This window comes from Nannobrachium achirus (genome assembly GCF_963921795.1).
Source record: "Nannobrachium achirus genome assembly, chromosome: 14".
NCBI lineage: Eukaryota > Metazoa > Chordata > Actinopteri > Myctophiformes > Myctophidae > Nannobrachium > Nannobrachium achirus.
In genome coordinates this window covers 18,037,306-18,056,009 of record NC_137821.1, presented here as the reverse complement: position 1 = coordinate 18,056,009, position 18,704 = coordinate 18,037,306, and the positions used below count along the sequence as shown (strand labels likewise).

Below are 18,704 nucleotides of genomic sequence, written 5' to 3'. Positions count from 1 at the left end.
GTGTGTGTGTGTGTGTGTGTGTGTGTGTGTGTGTGTGTGTGTGTGTGTGTGTGTGTGTGTGTGTGTGTGTGTGTAATGTTATGATTAAATCTTTGGAGGAAATACAGCTACCCCAACTATTTATTGACATTGTGAAAGATGTTTATAAAGGCTCCTTTATCCAAGTAATCTGTGGAAAACAATTTACTCAACCAACACCTCTGCAGATAGGCATTAAAACCGGCTGCCCTTGGAGTGCGGTTAATTTCATAATTGCTACTAACCAATGGATTAAGTGGATGTGTCAGTGTGCCCCCCATGGTGTAATCTCCCCCAACCCTGTACAGGGGTATGCCGACGATATTGTGTTAGTCTCTAGGGAGGAGAGTACTATTAAAAATATGCTCTCCAGGACAGATCATTTTTTAGAATGGTCAGGCCTAGAAGTGAAGAACACAAAATGTGCCGTCCTGTATGAGAGGAGGAGTGGAGGGAACCGGTGGTATCATTCAAAAACAGACTCACCCCCAGCATTTACAATAGCATCGGAACCCATACGTGTGTTTTTTTTTGATTGATTGAAGAATTTATTAGAAGTTTGCAATAGAAAAAAGTACAGTTTCATGACAGTACAAATCACTGGTACAAGGTCAACTAAAAGGAGATCCTAGAAAGCCGAGGCTTATTTCCACAGGAACCACACTTTAAGTATCTCATATAACATTGAAAGACAGACGGATAGAACATAGTACTTTATCTAGGATAATATCAGTTTCAAAAGCATAACATCAAATACAAAAGGCAGAATACAAAGAAAAAGGGGGGGGGGGGAGCATGGGGGCTTAGTCTATTTACAAGTCACGGGTAGCTGCTGTCTGAAGGTGACTTTTCATACCAATTTTGAAGGAGGCTAGGGATTTGCTCTCCTTTAGGGCTTGTGGAAGGGCGTTCCACATGTTGATGGTATAGCAGGAGAACGAGTTAGCGCCTTGTTTAGTGTTAAATCTACGCTGATGATGATTAGTGGAGCTGCCTCTGGTGTTATGATCGTGAACATCCTTGACCTTTAAGAAGTAGTTTGTCAGGTACATGGGAATCTTGGAGGTGTAGTGTATCTTGTACACCAGGCCCATTGCAAGATGCTGTACTCTGTCAGCTACTTTGAGCCACCCCACGCTTTCGTGGTGATGCTCGGTAAGGTGGGTCAGAGGAGGGAGACCAAGCACAACCCTAATTAGTTTGTTTTGGGCTGTTTGGAGCTTTAGCTTTAAGGCAGCTGGGGCGTCGCGATACCAGACAAGGACTCCGTAATCAATGAGGGGCCCAATAAGAGCACCTCCTAGTGTCTTTCGGGATTTAATATTGATCAGTGGGGCAACTCTTTGCAAGAAGCGAATTCGTTGATTGACTTTATTGATTACCTTGGTGGTCATTTTTTCACTGGATAGGTTAGCCTCCAGGATGCAACCCAGGTAGCAGATGTGGTTTTTTCTTTCTATCACAGTGTCACCTACTTTAATTGTGAAGTTCTCAACTAGGCTAAGTTTCTGACTAGATCCAAAGAGGATACATTCAGTTTTGCCTAGGTGAATTGAGAGTCTGTTGTCATTGAGCCAGGTGCAGATCTTGTTAAGTTCACAGTTAAGGGCCTTTTCAACCTGCAAAATGTCTCTGCCTGAGACTAGGAGAGCCGAGTCATCCGCGAACAGAAACAGATTGCAGTCACAAGCAGATGACATGTCGTTTACGTATATTAAGAACAACAGTGGTCCTAGTATACTCCCTTGAGGTACTCCACAGTTTACTGGGAGGGGGGGGGACAGGGTTCCGTTGACTTCCACCATCTGTTCCCTCCCCACCAAGTAAGAGTGCATCCATCTCACTGCTGTGCTATCAAGACCAATAGCTTTGAGTTTTTCGATCAGAATAGAATGATCGACGGTGTCAAATGCCTTCTGGAGGTCCAGCATGACCATGCCACAATATTTGCCATCGTGAATTTCACGTTTGATGTAATCATTCAAATAGATGAGGCATGTATCTGTGGAATGGGACTCTCTGAAGCCAGACTGGAACTCGTAGATCAGTTTATTCTCTTCAAGATATCTAGCCACCTGTTCATAGACAATTTTTTCCATTACCTTAGAGATGGAACTAAGGATTGAGATTGGCCTGTAGTTGCCAGGGTCAAGTTTACTGCCTTTTTTGTGCAGGGGGGTTACCTTGGCTAATTTGAAGTCCTGGGGGACATAACCCTGCTTGATAGATAGATTAATAATATGGGTAATGATTGGGGCAATGGTGGCAGCTGAGTCTATGAGAAATTTGGGGGCAATTTTATCATGGCCAGCGGCCTTGAATTGAGGTAGGGTGCGCAGTTTTTTAAACACTTCATCAGTTGACACCGTGGCAAGTTCAAAGTTGTCTTTGCATACCCCAAGGTTCCTGTAGAATTTCAAGATGTGCCTAACACCAAACAGCCCAGATGGAGCGGGCAGTTTATTGACCAGATTTTTGGCCATGGAGGTGAAGTAGATGTTGAGATTTTTGGCTACATCAAGACTATCCGTGAGGAGGGTTATGGGAGTTTGGATGGATATGTTGCTGGCTATGGATCTGAGTTTAGCACCACAGCCTAGCTGGGTTTTAAATAGCTTCCATAGGTCTCGTGGTTTGTGGATGTTTTCCTCAACTTTCTCATCCAAGTAGTTTTTTTTGGCAGAAAGGATTAAGGAGGTTGTCCGATTTCTCAGTTTATTAGCCTCTAGACTGACTATTTCTAATTTGGCTTTAAGGTGTTTATTGGGGCCTTTTTTGAGTTTGTGATTATATTTGCGTTTCTCAGAGTATTTTTTGTCTCTGAGTTTCATTGATTCACAGATTTCCGAATTCCACCATGGCTGTGAGCGGGCTTTAACCCTGACCCTACGCAAAGGAGCCACTTCGTCTAGGGTAGTGTTGAAAATGGATTTAAAGCCTAGCCAGGCTTCATCGACCTGAGTGCTAGCTAGTACTGGGGACCAGTCAGATTTCTCCAGTTTGTGGTTAAAGGCTTCGCTAGAGTAGGTTTTGAGGTTTCTAGCTTCAACTGTTTTGTGGCCGTCAGCTTTGGACTTATGTATTTTGCGGGTGCAGTAAATGATATCATGGTCGCTTAGACCACCACATTCAATAGTCCCACTCGCGGAGACTTTAGATTTGTCTGTGGTTACAATGAGATCTATGGTGGTTTGAGAGTTATCTGTAACCCTAGTTGGCTTGGTGATGAGCTGAGTGAAACCCTGTTGATTACATAGCTTATTGAACTTTTTGAATAGAGGAGCTTCTTTACGAAGCATGTCTGTGTTCCAATCGCCAATAATGTATTTTTCAACATTGTCCACCGGTGCAAGGCTCTCCTCCAGTAACTCATAGAAATCATTTTGGTCGGGCGGTCTATAGATGGCACCGATTAGTATGTTTTTAGCTTTCTTAAGAATCACTTCCACCCATACAGTTTCTAAAGAGCTGTGTTGTAGGTCAGGGCGGGGGATATACTTAATACAGTTATGAACATACATGCATACACCACCACCAAATCTGTTTCTATCATTTCGGATGACCGAGTAGTTGTCAATTTCGATCTGAGAGTCAGTGATAGAGTCATCAAGTTTGGTCTCTGAGAAGGTTAGAAAATGGACCTTACCTTCGTGAACCATATGCTTGATTTGTTCAAATTTAGCAAACAAACTGTTAATGTTTAAGTGCATAATATGAATACCTCTTTTCACAAAGCGGCTGGCAAAGTCCATGGCGAGGTCTATGGAAGTGTTCGCAACGGCGTCGGTGGGGGAGGGGGGGTTGGTTGCAGTCTCTGGGGGCTTCAGAGGGGGACAAAGGGACAAAGGGGTCTCCATGAAAAGTTGGGGGATGGGGTGGTGAGGGCCCGTGGTCACCGATTTAACCCAGGTAGAAAACAGCGCTCTGGCCTTCTCCGTTAGCCAGCGTGGAGCAGAGTTAATGTAGACTCTGTTCTGGGGTGCTGGGTCCATGAGGGGGTCCACCGGGTCCATGAAGGGGTCCGCCGGGTGCGTCTGCAGGTCGGGTGGGTCGGTGGGGCCGCCGGGGTCCGGTGTTGCGTGACTTGCGTTGATGATGCTGGTCTCGTGCTGAGCTAGACATGCGGGGGCGATCGCCGAGGGTTCACCGGGGGTCCGTGAGCCAGGGGGTCCTTCGACGATCCGTGAGTCCGCGGAGGCGACTGCCGTGTGATCGTCGGAGGTCGGCTGGTCAGGACATCTGGAGTAGCCCGTTGTTAGTTCCTCAGGATTCATCAGTGAGGAGCTAGCTACGTTAGCATCGTTAGCTTCGCTGATCACAGACAAAGAAGGATCTGCCGTCGTCAATCCAGCTGCAGTAGCGAGAGCAGCTAGTCTTCGGGTCATCTGTCTGGTAGCTACAGGCCCCGGATTCAACTCTATATCACCTGATTGTAGTAATAATAAGAAGATCAAAGATCGACTCATACAACCATTCAGGGGTTTGTCTCTTTTGTTCCGGTTAGCAGCCAGCAGAGATTGAATAACATGAGATCCAAAGCTCGGGTGCTTAGCTACCGTTTTGGCAAGAAGATATAACTCACTGTGTTTTTCGTCCGTTTTGTCCATTTCCCATAAAAGATTCTCGTATTCCATTGGTGTTAGGATCTGTGGTGATTTATAGCATAAATCCGTGATCCATAGTAGAAATAGGAGAAAATGTGGGATGAACCAAGCCTTTGGTGTTTTGGTTCCGGAGCGTGAGCGAAAAACACGTCCTGCCATGGTGATGTCCGGAAGTGAATTTTGTAAATGTTTTTTTCTATTCTGAATTTTCTATTCTGTAAATGTCACGTATTGTTTTGATCACTGAATACAAATTGTGATAACTATTGGTATAAAGGGGGGGGGCATCATTTCGACAACGGAGCGTTGGGAGGGTATAGCGACTCACCCCACGGAGGTTAGGAGGATTAGTGTACTCTCTTCACGAGACATACAACTATTTAGGACATAAAGTTAACATCGCAGGTGAATGGAAAGAGCAGGTTAACAACATCCTGTCTGAATACACAGCTAGGCTGGGCCTGATTGACAGGTGTCCACTACCACTCTCCATGAAGCTGGAGGCTGTCAGACAGGTGGCGCTCTCCAGAGTCCAACACCTGTTTGCTAATGTCCACATACAACAAAAGGTACTGTGTGAAATGAACGACAAAACTGTTAGCCTGGTGCGTAAATGGTTTGGCCTCAATACACATAGTACCCGTGACATTATATTTCATCCACAGTGGGAGGGAGGGTTAGGCCTGCCAAACGTGGAATGGATCTACACCAGCATGCGGATTTCCCACCTTCTAAAAATGCTGAATAACGATGACAAGGATGTTAGGGAGCTGGCTCGGTCCTCCCTGTTCCTGGACCTGAGGAGGCGTAAGGTCCCATTGGCCGGGGATTCAGAGCCCCATTTCCTTGGGTTCAGGAGGAAACCAAGCGGGAAACTGGACACCCGTTCCGCTGGTTTCGGGGTCTGGTCAGATTAGCCAGACCTTAATGACCTCTGCGTCCGTACTGGAGTGTCACTACAATGGGTGCGGTCTGACTCTGGGACTGTGAGGGTTTCAGAGGACTTTATAACTGACCCCCTCGTCCAGGTCAGGGCAACAGCCACCTATGCTGGTCACAGTCACCTGCTAACAGCTACAGGTGCCAGACGCGTCCTTATGGACCTACACCAACACCAACAGCAACAACACTGGACTGGACTGAAACTCCAGGGGAAACTTGCATGTCTCCCCTATGCTGACCACTCTGTCTCACATTCATTCCTAAAGAACACTGCACTCAATGAGGACATTATCACATTCACAGTTAAAGCCAGATTACAAGTCCTTCCCACCAGACTCAATCTTTCCATCTGGTTCCCCAGCACTCAGGTTCCTCATTGCTTGCATCACACCACAGAACAGATCACTGAAACACTGTCACATATCTTGAATGGCTGCTATGCATACAAAGGGATGTACATAGCACGCCATGATAGAATAGTGGAACTCATAGCAAAGGACATATCAAAATACCATGCACCCTCAGTGAGAATGTACAAACATTCCCGTGTCATTCCATCCATGTTTCATCTCTGTGATAACTTAGACATTTTTGCATCTTTGACAGCTAATACACCAGATGTTGTTGTAGTTGATGAAGAGTCCAGGGAGGTGTCTGTATTGGAGATGGCCTGCACCTTTGACCCTAGCCTAGAGGAAGCTTTCATGACCAAGGTCATTAAATACCAACCTCTCCTAAATACGATCTCAGAGCTGGGGTACAGGTGCAGACTATTTGTTTTCATATTTGGCAGCCTAGGACATACCCACAGGCTGGTTGTTAGAGGGTTTCAACAACTTTGAGTGCCTAAAAAAGAGGCAAAAAGGCTGGCAAAGTATTGTTCCGTCTCCGCTATAATCGGCAGCCGCCACATATGGCGGAGACGCTGTTACTTATACCCGTAGAGTAAAGTGCCTTGCTATTGTATCATGAAGACATAATGCCATGATTTTGTAAATGTTACTCTACTGCACCTATACTATTTGTGTCCTTGTATGCATCTCCTTTGTGTGGACATAAATAAATGGTTAAAATGTGTGTGTGTGTGTGTGTGTGTGTGTGTGTGTGTGTGTGTGTGTGTGTGTGTGTGTGTGTGTGTGTGTGTGTGTGTGTGTGTGTGTGTGTGTGTGTGTGTGTGTGTGTGTGTGTGTGTGTGTACGTACGCGCGCGCGCGCGTGATAGAGAGAGAGACAGAAAGAGAGAAGGCCAGGAATCTGCCTAAATGTTCCAACGGCCAATCTGCGCCTAGCAGTTGCTGCTCCCATCCTAAGTTAAAGGAGTAGTTCACCCACAAAATGACCTTTTTTTCCTTCTATTGATTAATCACGCCATGCAGACTTCATAAATGTATTCCCATTGATTCCGGATGGAGACACAAATGCATTTGGGTCACCATCCGGAATCAATGGGGGTACATTTATTGTAATCAAATTATTGTCTTAGGAATTCAACAGATTCAAGTCTCCATGGCGTGAGGAATACATAGAAAAAAGTCATTTTGAGGTGAACTACTCCTTTAAGAATATTATATCAGTTGGTGATAGAAAACAGCTTGTATGTTATTTCATAACGTTCTATGTTTTTTTCTCTCTCCTCATTCTCCATGCCAGATGTCTTTCCTGCCCAACTCAAACATATCTTCAGCAGAAATAGTCATCTGAAACGTCACCAGAGAACTACAGGAGAGAAACCGTTTCACTGTGACCAGTGTGGGACCAGGTTCAGCCAGAGCAGTCATCTGAAACATCACCAGAGAATTCATACAGGAGAGAAACCGTTTCACTGTGACCAGTGTGGGACCAGGTTCAGCCAGAGAGTTACTCTCAAACATCACCAGAGAATTCATACAGGAGAGAAGCCGTACACCTGTGACAAATGTGGGACCAGGTTCAGCCTGAGCAGTAGTCTCAAACATCACCAGAGAATTCATACAGGAGAGAAACCGTTTCACTGTGACCAGTGTGGGACCAGGTTCAGCAGGAACAGTAATCTAAAAAGGCACCAGAAAATTCATACAGGAGAGAAGCCCTATCACTGTGACCAGTGTGGGACAAGGTTTAGCCGAAGAAGTCATCTGATACAACACCAGAGAATTCATAGAGGAGAGAAACCATACCACTGTGACCAGTGTGGGACAAGTTTCAGCCAGAGCAGTACTCTGATACAACACCAGAGAATTCATAGAGGAGAGAAACCCTACCATTGTGCCCAATGTGGGATACAGTTCAGTCAGAGAGCTAATTTAACAGAGCACGAGAGAATTCATACAGGAGAGAAACCGTTTCACTGTGACCAGTGTGGGACCAGGTTTAGCCGGAGCAGTACTCTGAAACAACACCAGAGAATTCATACAGGAGATAAACCCTACCACTGTGGCCTGTGTGGGACCCGCTTCAGCCAAAGCAGTCAGCTGAAACAACATCAGAGAATTCACACAGCTGTTAAACCGTACCACTGTGACCAGTGTGGGACCAGGTTCAGCCAGAGCGGTACTCTGAAAAAACACCAGAAAATTCATACAGGAGAGAAACCGTTTCACTGTGACCAGTGTGGGAAACATTTCAGTCAGAGAGGTAATCTGAAACGTCACCAGAGAATTCATACAGGACAGAAGCCCTTCCGCTGTGACCAATGTGGGATCAGGTTCAGCCAGAAAGGTCATCTGAAAGAACACCAGAGAATTCATACAGGAGAGAAACCATTTCACTGTGACCAGTGTGGGACCAGGTTCAGCCAGAGAGTTACTCTCAAACATCACGAGAGAATTCATACAGGAGAGAAACCCTACACCTGTGACCAGTGTGGGAAACGGTTCAGCCGTATAGGTATTCTAACAGATCACGAGAGAATTCATACAGGAGAGAAACTGTTTCACTGTGACCAGTGTGGGAAACGGTTTACTACGAGATCTAATCTAAAACATCACCAGAGGTTTCATACAGGAGAGAAGCCCTACACCTGTGAGCAGTGTGGGAAACGGTTCAGCACTAACAGTCATCTCAAACGTCATGAGAGAACTCATAGAGAGAAGACCTACCACTGACAATTTCGCCTCAAACAACATCACATTGTAAGATATTTTGGGCAATGTAGTGGTGCACACTTACTGACAAAGACACACTTGCACACACACACACACACACACACACACACACACACACACACACACACACACACACACACACACACACACACACACACACACACACACACACACACACACACACACACACACACACACACACACACACACACACAATTCTTTGAACATTCAAGGCTACCACCCAAAGTATACTTAATTACCTTTGTCTTTATTATATCAACTTTCGGCAAAAGAAGTGGATTAAATTTACCATGGGAATCTCATGACCTTATAATGATGATGAAACTTTGGTCGTTAATGTCAGGTGTAGAAAAGCAGTGGTGTAAAATAATGTAATCAATGACTGTATTTAAGGTTGTTTTTTATTCTTTACTGGAATATTTTCATATCAATACTTTTACTTCACGTCGTCTCAGAGGCAATTATTGTACCTTTACACCACTGTGATTATGTGAAAACTTCATGTAATAGTTGCTTTAGAGATTTTAATTCTTATTACCAGTAAGACTCCCTAATCGGGAGATAAGCGACCGTAGGTCTCGCTAGAAGAGGGCCATGTGAGAAATGAGGGGTGGGGTCTCCGCGTTGCCTTGGCGGACGAATAGGTACCGGCCCCGGCTCTCCCGGACGCTCCTAGGCTGAGTTAGGGCATTTTATGTGAGCTGCAGTGGAGGGGGTCCTCCACTGGGGGCGCCACCACTTTTGCATCCGTTCTGGAGTAGCAGGAGTGGGTGGTCCCCGGGAATTCCCCGTGAGCAGCCCCGTGGGGGTGGTCATTTGGTCATTTTTGCACATTTGGTATTTTTTTTACACCTGGGGGTCCCCCAGGGACCTGGGGGTCCCTGGAACTCCGGGGGTCCTTGGAGGTTGTAGTTTGGCAGGTAAGGAGTGTGTGTGCAAAATCTGGCATGGATCGGGGCAACGGTTGCGGAGATATGAGCAGGGCAAAAGTGTGACGTCTGACGTGTGACGGACGGACTGACGGACTGACTGACTGACTGACGCACGGACACCTGGTGGAGCTTTCTGTAGTAAGTGCGACCTACGGTCGCAATAAAACATACATTAACCACTTCAGCCCTATATATATCCAATAGTCAATGCAGAGCCTTATGCCATTTCATTATTGATTGAGTTATATACAGTAATTTCTACCCAATGAATGACAGGAGATGTGAACCTGCCTGATTATATGTTTATCTGTTGCATATTATATATACACTATATATTTTATTTAGCTGATTTCAACTATGTCATGCAGAAGGGAGAGGTTTGTCCTGAGGGCTTTCTGCCAGACAGGGGGTGTAGGCCCGCTCTCATGATTTAAGATCACGGGTTCAAATGTCAACGTGGGTTTTCTTTTTATTTATTTATTTCAAAGTATGTTCCGATAGAAGAAGCAAGCAGAAGCAGAAGAAGCAGTGTTGCTTTGATTTGGTTCCCCCCATAAATAAAGGTCCCTTCAGTCTGATAATCGTCGGGACCTTTATTTCTCGATAACGACCAAGCAGCCAGACATTATGCCTTACTTAAGTCCTGGAACCACCCATTATTTTATGCTTTAACTATAACAAATAAAATAAAAATAGCAGATATATCGTGTTGTTGTTTTTTGCAAATCTTTGAATATCTTTTTAAGAGCGAACATTGTAACTCAAATATCCCTGGAACAACATGTTTTGAGATGGGGGTCTGCGGCTAAACACATGTCATTTGGGGATTCCATGACATGAAAAAGTGATTTAGAAGAAGGATTATAGAAGACATTTATAGAATTTTTCAAAAATAGCAGATCTACAAGCTCGCAGCGCGGCACTCGGTGCCGCGCTGTGAGCTTGTATATCTGCTATTTTTTTAATAGTTAAAGCTTAAAATAATGATCAAAGTAATAATGCGTTCCAGGTCTTAATGGGTTGTTTACCTGTGGGAAGACAGTGGCGTCGTGGTGTTCATCATAGTGCCAGTCAGACAGATGTCTCAGTCTGGTCCTCTGGATGTCAGACAGGTCCAGCTGGCAACGCACACTCTTAGCCACCTACAATAACATTATAAGAGACAGCATTGAACATCGTTTCATATATTATCTCTGTACAAGTAGTAGTAGTGTATGTATGAGAAGATATCAGTATTACCTCTGAGCCCCTGGGTTCTTCAGTGAGAACTGTCTGACCTGTGGTCAAGAGGATAAATCAAGTGGCAATAGTTGATATATGCAAGTACCGTATATACTGTATGATGAGCCGTGATTGGTGCTACCCGTGGGCCCTTCACATAAGAACAACACTTACGGTATATATTAGTCCAGTAGCCAGCCCATAGAGCCCCATTGTGAACCCGGACATTTTGAGTACCCTAAAGTTTTATGTTAGAAATGTTGAGTATGGGTCCCCAGCATGTAGAAACTGCCGGATGCTAACTTGCATATGTTGGGCAATTTTCATAATAAGCATAATTAGATTAAATTAGCATAATCACCTATAATAATGGAAAATATGTCAAAAACTGATTGGACGATTTGAACAATATTGGAGTGGTTTTGGGGGTTATTGAGGATGCTGAATCCATTTCTGACATTTTCTAAATTCAAAACGGCCGTTTTAAACCAGAAATGGCCATATACCAACTTAAATTGGGATGATTTTGATACTTTTTAGTTGATTTTGATTATGAATTAAATTATAAATGTGGTTATTTATATGCTTATAGATTATCTGCATTTCAAAAGCAAAATATAGACAATCCACACAAATTATTAGAACAATGACTGCCACAATAGCCTCTCAAAAATAGTCACTTCATCATTTGGAAAATCAACAAAAAAGTATCAAAATCATCCCAATTTAAGTTGGTATATGGCCATTTCCGGTTAAAAACGGCCATTTTGAATTTAGAAAATGTCAGAAATGGATTCAGCATCCTCAATAACCCCCAAAACCACTCCAATGTTGTTCAAATCGGCCAATCAGTTTTTGACATATTTTCCATTATTATAGGTGATTATGCTAATTTAATCTAATTATGCTAATTATGAAAATTGCCCAACATATGCAAGTTAGCATCCGGCAGTTTTTAACTGCTGGGGACCCATACTCAACATTTCTAACATAAAACTTTAGGGTACTCAAAATGTCCGGGTTCACTTTCTGGCTACTAGACTATATAGGGCAACTGTTTATCAAACTAATAATTTATTAACATTATGAAAGATCATTCTATTTTGGGCACGTAGGTGAAAATGCTGTACGACGCATCTCGATTATTTTATTAACCGAGACATGAATCATTGGAATAATCGCTAAGTAAATAATCAACAGTCGCAGCAATAAATGTTTTTCTTGCACAACAACCAATGAATACTTTGCCACTGACACAGAAATCACTATTCAAAAAGCTAATAAAAAGAAACACCTGGGAAAATATCAGTTGTAGGATGTACTAGAACATTTTAATGCTTTTGAATTACTTTTATTATGCGTTCCTAAAATGATTTTGTATTATGGATTAAATGTTTAATGTATGTTTCTAATTTTCTAATATATTTTTTTAAAAGTATGTACTGTTTTTATATGTGGACCCCAGGAAGACTAGCTGTGCTATAATCTGGCGAGCCATCGCAAAGAAAGGGCGACGGCCACTCGGTCTGTCTCTCTTCCTTTTCAGAAGCGTAGCGCCTCTGAGGCAGCAAGAGCCGCTGATACAAACGACCTACGGCCTGGTCGCGACTTAGGCCACGACTTGGAGGTCGTAGGTCCCGGTTCTGGAGGTTTTGCGCGATCTCGGTCGTAATTCAGCGACCTGGGAAGTCCGCGATCGAAACTCTACGCTTGCTAAGGGAAGGGACGCGAGTTTAGAAACTCTACGCTTGCTAAGGGAAGGAGCGCCGCGATCGAAACTCTACGCTTGCTAAGGGAAGGGACGCGAGTTTAGAAACTCTACGCTTGCTAAGGGAAGGAGCGCTCGTTTTCAACAGCGTCGGCAGGTTAGCTACTCAGTGTCGGCAGGTTAGGGTTAGGGTTAGGGTTAGGGTTAGAGTTGGGGTTAGGGTTAAGGTTAGGGTTAGAGTTAGAGTTGGGGTTAGGGTTAAGGATAGGTTTTGGTGCACCTCGCGCGGTCCAAGTGACTACAATGGAGCGCTTCCTACCTCCGGTTCAGCCAATCACAAGCTTCAAAAGGTTGAATAGCGCTGCTGCTCTAGAATATTCTGCAAAAAGACCTTTTAAATACGACCGCGGACTTCCCAGGTCGCTGAACAACGGCCCGATCGCGCAACAACGGCCCGGGGACGACCGAGGTGGCGCAACCACGGCCGGGGGTCGCGAAACTAGACCGGCCGCGACCTAACAAGTATGTACCGCGAACTACGACCTCCAGAACCGGGACCTACGACCTCCAGGTCGTGGCCTAGGTCGCGACCAGGCCGTAGGTCGTTCGTATCAGCGGCTGTCTCTCCTCTGAGGCTGTCTCGAGAGATTAGGGCACAGCTAACATGAGGATCCTAACAAATAAACTAATAAACAATAAATGAACAAAACGTTATGTACTGTACCATTATCTTGCGTGCTGCGTAGCCTCTGTTTGGCGTAGGTCATTGGATCATCCCAGGGGAAGACGGGAGGCGTTTGACAAAGGCCTGGTTCTGGTTTGGTCCCAGTGATGTCCACTTCATCCTGCAGCACACCGTAGCGGTCCACTTCAGTCAGCGGCATGCTCTCCAACACACTCTGATGCAAGGCACGCTCTACCTCTGGCCACGACATGGCATCTGACACACATCATATGGTTGTGTCAAAAAATTATACAAATGTTAACTTTCATGCATTATAATCAGGGACCTGCTGGCCATTGGGAAAAGCGGGACAACTCCCGAATGGCCGGTTCATTCCCGGCCGGTCCAGACCGGCCATTAGGAGAAAAATAAATAAAAAAATAGATGTCGGGCAGAAACCTTGTATCTCCAAGTTTCAAATTTGTAAATTTTTTCGCAAAGCAAAGTCCTGCTTCATCATACAAGGCTGTCGCACAAAAGTAGTGAAAACAGCAGATCTACAAGCACACAACGCCTCGCGGTGCGAGGCGTTGTGTGCTTGTAGATTGTCTGTTTTCACTAGTTTAAATCATTTTTAAAATGATAAATACAAAACAAACGGTTTTGGACATACAAGGTTTCCACCCGACAACAACGAAATATAACTCATGTAATTGGCCCACAGGCTTGTCACTTGTCATGATCTGAAATGGCAAATCTTTGAGTAGCAGCAGCGCTATAGAGAGAGATCTCTCTCTATAGCGCGCAAATGAGGGCCTCTCCAACAATTTTTCCCGGGCTGAATCAGGGGCCCAGCACGTAGGAAACGCAGGAACAGGTAATGAATATAGAGCCAAGAGCCAAAAATATACAAAATATGGAGACTTGCGTTCAATAATATTTTTTTGTTTTTGTCGCATTCCTAAGCCAATAATTTGATTATAATAAATGTAACCCTATTGTTTCTGGATGAAGAACCAAATGCATTTGGGTCTCCATGCGGAATCAATGGGGCCTACAAAGAGTCTCCTCAAATGATTGGCTTCGGAATGCGACAAAAACCAAAGAATATTATTGAACTCAAGTCTCCATGGGGTGAGTAATCGATAGAAACAAAGTCATTTTGGGGGTGAACTACTCCTTTAATATAGGCTTTTCAGTGAGAGATGTTAAATAAATACAGTGCTGGTTCTGACCATCAACACAGTGGTGCAGGAGCTGCAGTGTGCGTGCGCTCCTGCAGGGGTCACTGTCTGCCCGGGGAGACGAAGAGTGGATCAGCTCCCCCACTGGAGACCGCTTCATCATGGATGACTCCACCTCTACTGGGTCAAAACCTTGACAAACCTATGAAACACATACACGCACACGCACGCACACACACACACGCACGCGTACACACATACACACACACGCACACACACACAAACAAATACATTCTTATGTAGCCTACAGAACCAGATTATGGTTGTTATAATTCAAGCTGACAATTTGCAAGTGGTGAAAAATGGAATTGATGATTTAGTTCACCATGATATCAACTGGGCTCAACTGGGCTGTGTGTGTGTGTGTGTGTGTGTGTGTGTGTGTGTGTGTGCGTGCGTGCGTGCGTGCGTGCGTGCGTGCGTGCGTGCGTGCGTGCGTGCGTGCGTGCACGTGCGTGGTGCGCGTGCTCTCACAGTTGCACGCCTGAGGCGAAGTGCCCTCTCATCGTGTTGTTTGAAGACCATGGGGCGGTCTCTCTCTCTCTCCGTCTTCTTTGGGAGTCCTCCAAACTCCTCCTCCAGCCTCTATCACAGCACATACAACACATGAGTGAGTGAGTGAGTGAGTGAGTGAGTGAGTGAGTGAGTGAGTGAGTGAGTTAGTTAGTTAGTTAATGAATGAATTAGGAAATCCTGTAATCCTGTAACCACGTGAGGATGTGACTCACTCACTCTGACTGACTGACAAGTTCATTTATATCGCACATATACTGTACACAACGGCAATTCAAGATGCTTTTCATACACAGCATAAAAGGGCATTTAACTACTGCTACAACAGGAAAGAGGACAATGGATTTGCAGCAGGGACGAATAAACGTGTGAACTTGGCGTTCCCCTTCTGTCCGTTTATCTCTCACCCTTGCATTCTGTGTATTCCCCAGGTCAACCCTCATTCATTCTCATGACACCTGCTCAGTCTGCAAGCACTGCAGAGACAGGGGTGCCATGATTTCCCCCCCACCTAAAACAACATGATGCTCAGGTATTATAATTATACTAGGAGAAAGATTTTTTTCCAAGTAAGTGTACAGAAAGTGTTAAAATTATGTTTTTATGTGGCCACACCCACCGGTTCATTATGTATGCCTGGATGTCATGGTGGGTGGAGACAGGGACTAAAAATACACGAGGAAGGCAAATGTGCACATTATAACCACAGCAAGGGGTCTATTAGAGTAATGGTAACTCCATAGACACATAAAACAGAAAAAGTACAAACTATGGCACCACCTCTTTCAATTAAAAGTCTCCCTTTTAATCTCCACGGCAAGGTGCCACAGTAGCATTTCATACTGTACTCCACTACTGCTAGCTTGCATGCTGGTTTATGCTTGCGTGCGTGCGTCCGTGCCTGCCATCACCATACCCCTCTGTCCTGGTGACTCTTGGTCATTGCCAGCAGTGTGTTCAGCATGCGGCTCTTCTCCTCCTCTGTGCGGACCAGAGGCAGGAAGCTGTGCAGGATGTGGCTGGACAGCTGGTAGTCCATCCCTGGACCCACGCTGCTGGGACTGGACTCCTCTGTCCCCTGGGGAGGAGACTGGTGTGTGGACACCACCTGGACACACACACACACACACACACACACACACACACACACACACACACACACACACACACACACACACACACACACACACACACACACACACACACACACACACACACACACACACACACACACACATATACTTACTTACTTACTGTTCAGACTTACTGTTTTCTTTTTTTTATCTTTCATTTTATTTTTATTTACATATCTACTGCCTAGTACTGTGTTCTATTCGTCTGTCATTCAATGTTATATGAGATACTTAAATGGTTTCCTGTGGAAATAAGCGTAGTCTTTTCATGGATCTCCTTTTAGTAGACCTTGTACCAGTGAAATGTACCGTCATGAAACTGTACCTTTTCCTACGCAAACTTCTAATAAAGTCTTCAATCAAAACACACACACACACACACATACACACACACACACACACACACACACACACACACACACACACACACACACACACACACACACACACACACACACACACTGTGCAATAATGAGACTCTTGTGTTTCTTGTGCTTGCTATCAATGCACCAATGACAGATTCAAATGAAAGAATAACAGATCTATAAGCTAACAATGTATCACGTAACAATTGAATTCTGAAAAGTAAGTTTTGGACATATGAGGTTTGTTTTCCACCCGACAGAGACGTTATTCAAACATTTTGCAAAACGTTTGATCAATTCCAAACCTTTTCCAGGCCTGGAAAACAGTTTTTTTTATACTTAAATATTTCCAGGAATATCATGGCCGTGGGAACCCTGTAATGGATTAAACACTTGACTACTGGGTGTGTGTGTTTCTAATAGAAAGGAAAATCAGCCAACAGACCTGCTCCAAGATGCAGTGCAGGATGAGGGACACAGAGCAGGCCTCCGGGGGCACCAGGTCAAGTAGGTTGCTATAGTAACGCATGTCAACGTCCGTGGAGAGAGGAGGAGGTTCCACTTCTGTCAGTGGTGAAGACAGGACAGGAAAGAGAGAGAGAGAGAGTCAGGCCAGTGGGTCACAAACTCCCATAAACTCATAGTGTTACAGACCTGTAAGGTACTAAGGGTCCATTTGGAACCGCCTCAAGGACGCCTTATTTTGAGAACCATAGTTCTTAGTTAGGCCACGGTTATAATCATAGACTGGTGACGTAATGAGGCCGGTCTGGATTTAATTTTCCTCCAGTAAACCAAATACATTGAAGTCAGATCAACACACTTACAGTAGTTACTTTCATTTATAATAACTAACTAGGACGTGAACTAAGCTCTAGTCATTCATCCTCGCATAGCCAGACCTCCATCTCGTCAAGCTCACGTCCCCCATTGATGAGACTGACTTCTGGCTATGTGAGATAACGCTACAGTCATTGATCATTTTCTGTGGGATGACAACGGACAGAAAATCAGTAGCGTTGCAGATGGTAGTGATCAGAGTCTCTGTGAGAGCGACGGAACGTCCGTGGGAGAGCTCAGAAATCATATGGGTGCGGAATTGAAAACAGTTTGTCCAGATTAAGTCAAATACCAAATGCCTTGATAGGAGCTTTCTCCACTCTGCTATTACGACGTGGAACAGCCTTCCTTCCCCCTGCTGTTGTTGGAGACGTTACATCAAGTAGTATTCATGCCTTTAAGGGGAGGCTGAATAAACACCTCCTCAGTATGTGACTGTAATCCCGTAAAGGACATTTAATCATCCAACATTCAGTGTATATTCCCCTTACTGAGTGGCTGCAGATCAGTGTTCTTTGAAAGTGTACCTGTATCTGCCCAAGCGTAATAAAAAACAAGTCGCGTTATTAGAAAATGCTAAAATGACATTAATACTAAATGTATAGAAAGCAGAACAGAAATCAATGTGTCTTAGAACCAGCTGAAATATAATGACTTTATACACACGCTCACCAGTGGCGTCAGTTCAGCAAAAGCTAAGGTATGGCAACATGGCTGATGTCTGTGCAAGAAACGAGTCTTAGCAACAGGCATGATGAATTTATTTTAAGAAGTACATTTCATTTTTTTCCCCCCTGTAGCCAAGGTATGGTAGCTGCCATACCCAATTGCCGCCTCTGGCGCTCGCTCGCTCGCTCGCTCACTCACTCACTCACTCACTCACTCACTCACTCACTCACTCACTCACTCACTCACTCACTCACTCACTCACTCACTCATTCACTCACTCACTCACTCATTCACTCATTCACTCACTCACACTGTACCTTGACTGATAATTGGCGGCGAGGCCTCCTGGGATGTTTTCTTCTTTGAGGTTGGCGTCGTAGGGATGGGGGTCTGGGCAAGCTTGTGTAACACACAGACACATGGATGTTTTGTATTTGTAAAACATAACATGCATGAACTGCATTCAACCACACAACGATTCCCTCTTAAATGCATTTACCTCATTTGAACGTAGCAACTACACATACATTTGCATTTGTAATTGGATAGTGTTTACAATGCTGAAGCTCCTTTGTGGAAAAATGATTACTAAGCACTGGTGTAAAATTTTCTTGCCTTACTCTTGGTGAGTGCATGTGTGAGTGTGTGCGTGTGTGTGCGTTTAAGCATGTGTGCTTGCGTGCGTGCGTGTGTGTACCTCAGTGGGTATTGCAGGACGTGGTGCAGTCTTCACCACAGTGGGTACGTT

At 44.6% G+C, this 18,704-nt stretch overlaps 1 protein-coding gene across 1 annotated transcript in view; it reads right to left on the bottom strand.

Annotated features, from left to right (window-relative positions):
- spag17 (sperm associated antigen 17) overlaps positions 1 to 18,704 on the bottom strand; it is a gene marked incomplete at both ends in the record, with an annotated part of 54,337 nt that overhangs the window by 30,979 nt on the left and 4,654 nt on the right. Inside the window, 9 exons of the mRNA XM_080741431.1 lie at positions 10,628 to 10,741; positions 10,839 to 10,876; positions 13,253 to 13,468; positions 14,428 to 14,578; positions 14,911 to 15,021; positions 15,866 to 16,057; positions 16,893 to 17,011; positions 18,274 to 18,355; positions 18,654 to 18,704. The exon at positions 18,654 to 18,704 is cut by the window's right edge and continues 105 nt beyond it. Of these exons, the coding sequence (XP_080597557.1) occupies positions 10,628 to 10,741; positions 10,839 to 10,876; positions 13,253 to 13,468; positions 14,428 to 14,578; positions 14,911 to 15,021; positions 15,866 to 16,057; positions 16,893 to 17,011; positions 18,274 to 18,355; positions 18,654 to 18,704 (1,074 nt within the window). The remainder of the gene's footprint in view (positions 1 to 10,627; positions 10,742 to 10,838; positions 10,877 to 13,252; positions 13,469 to 14,427; positions 14,579 to 14,910; positions 15,022 to 15,865; positions 16,058 to 16,892; positions 17,012 to 18,273; positions 18,356 to 18,653) is intronic.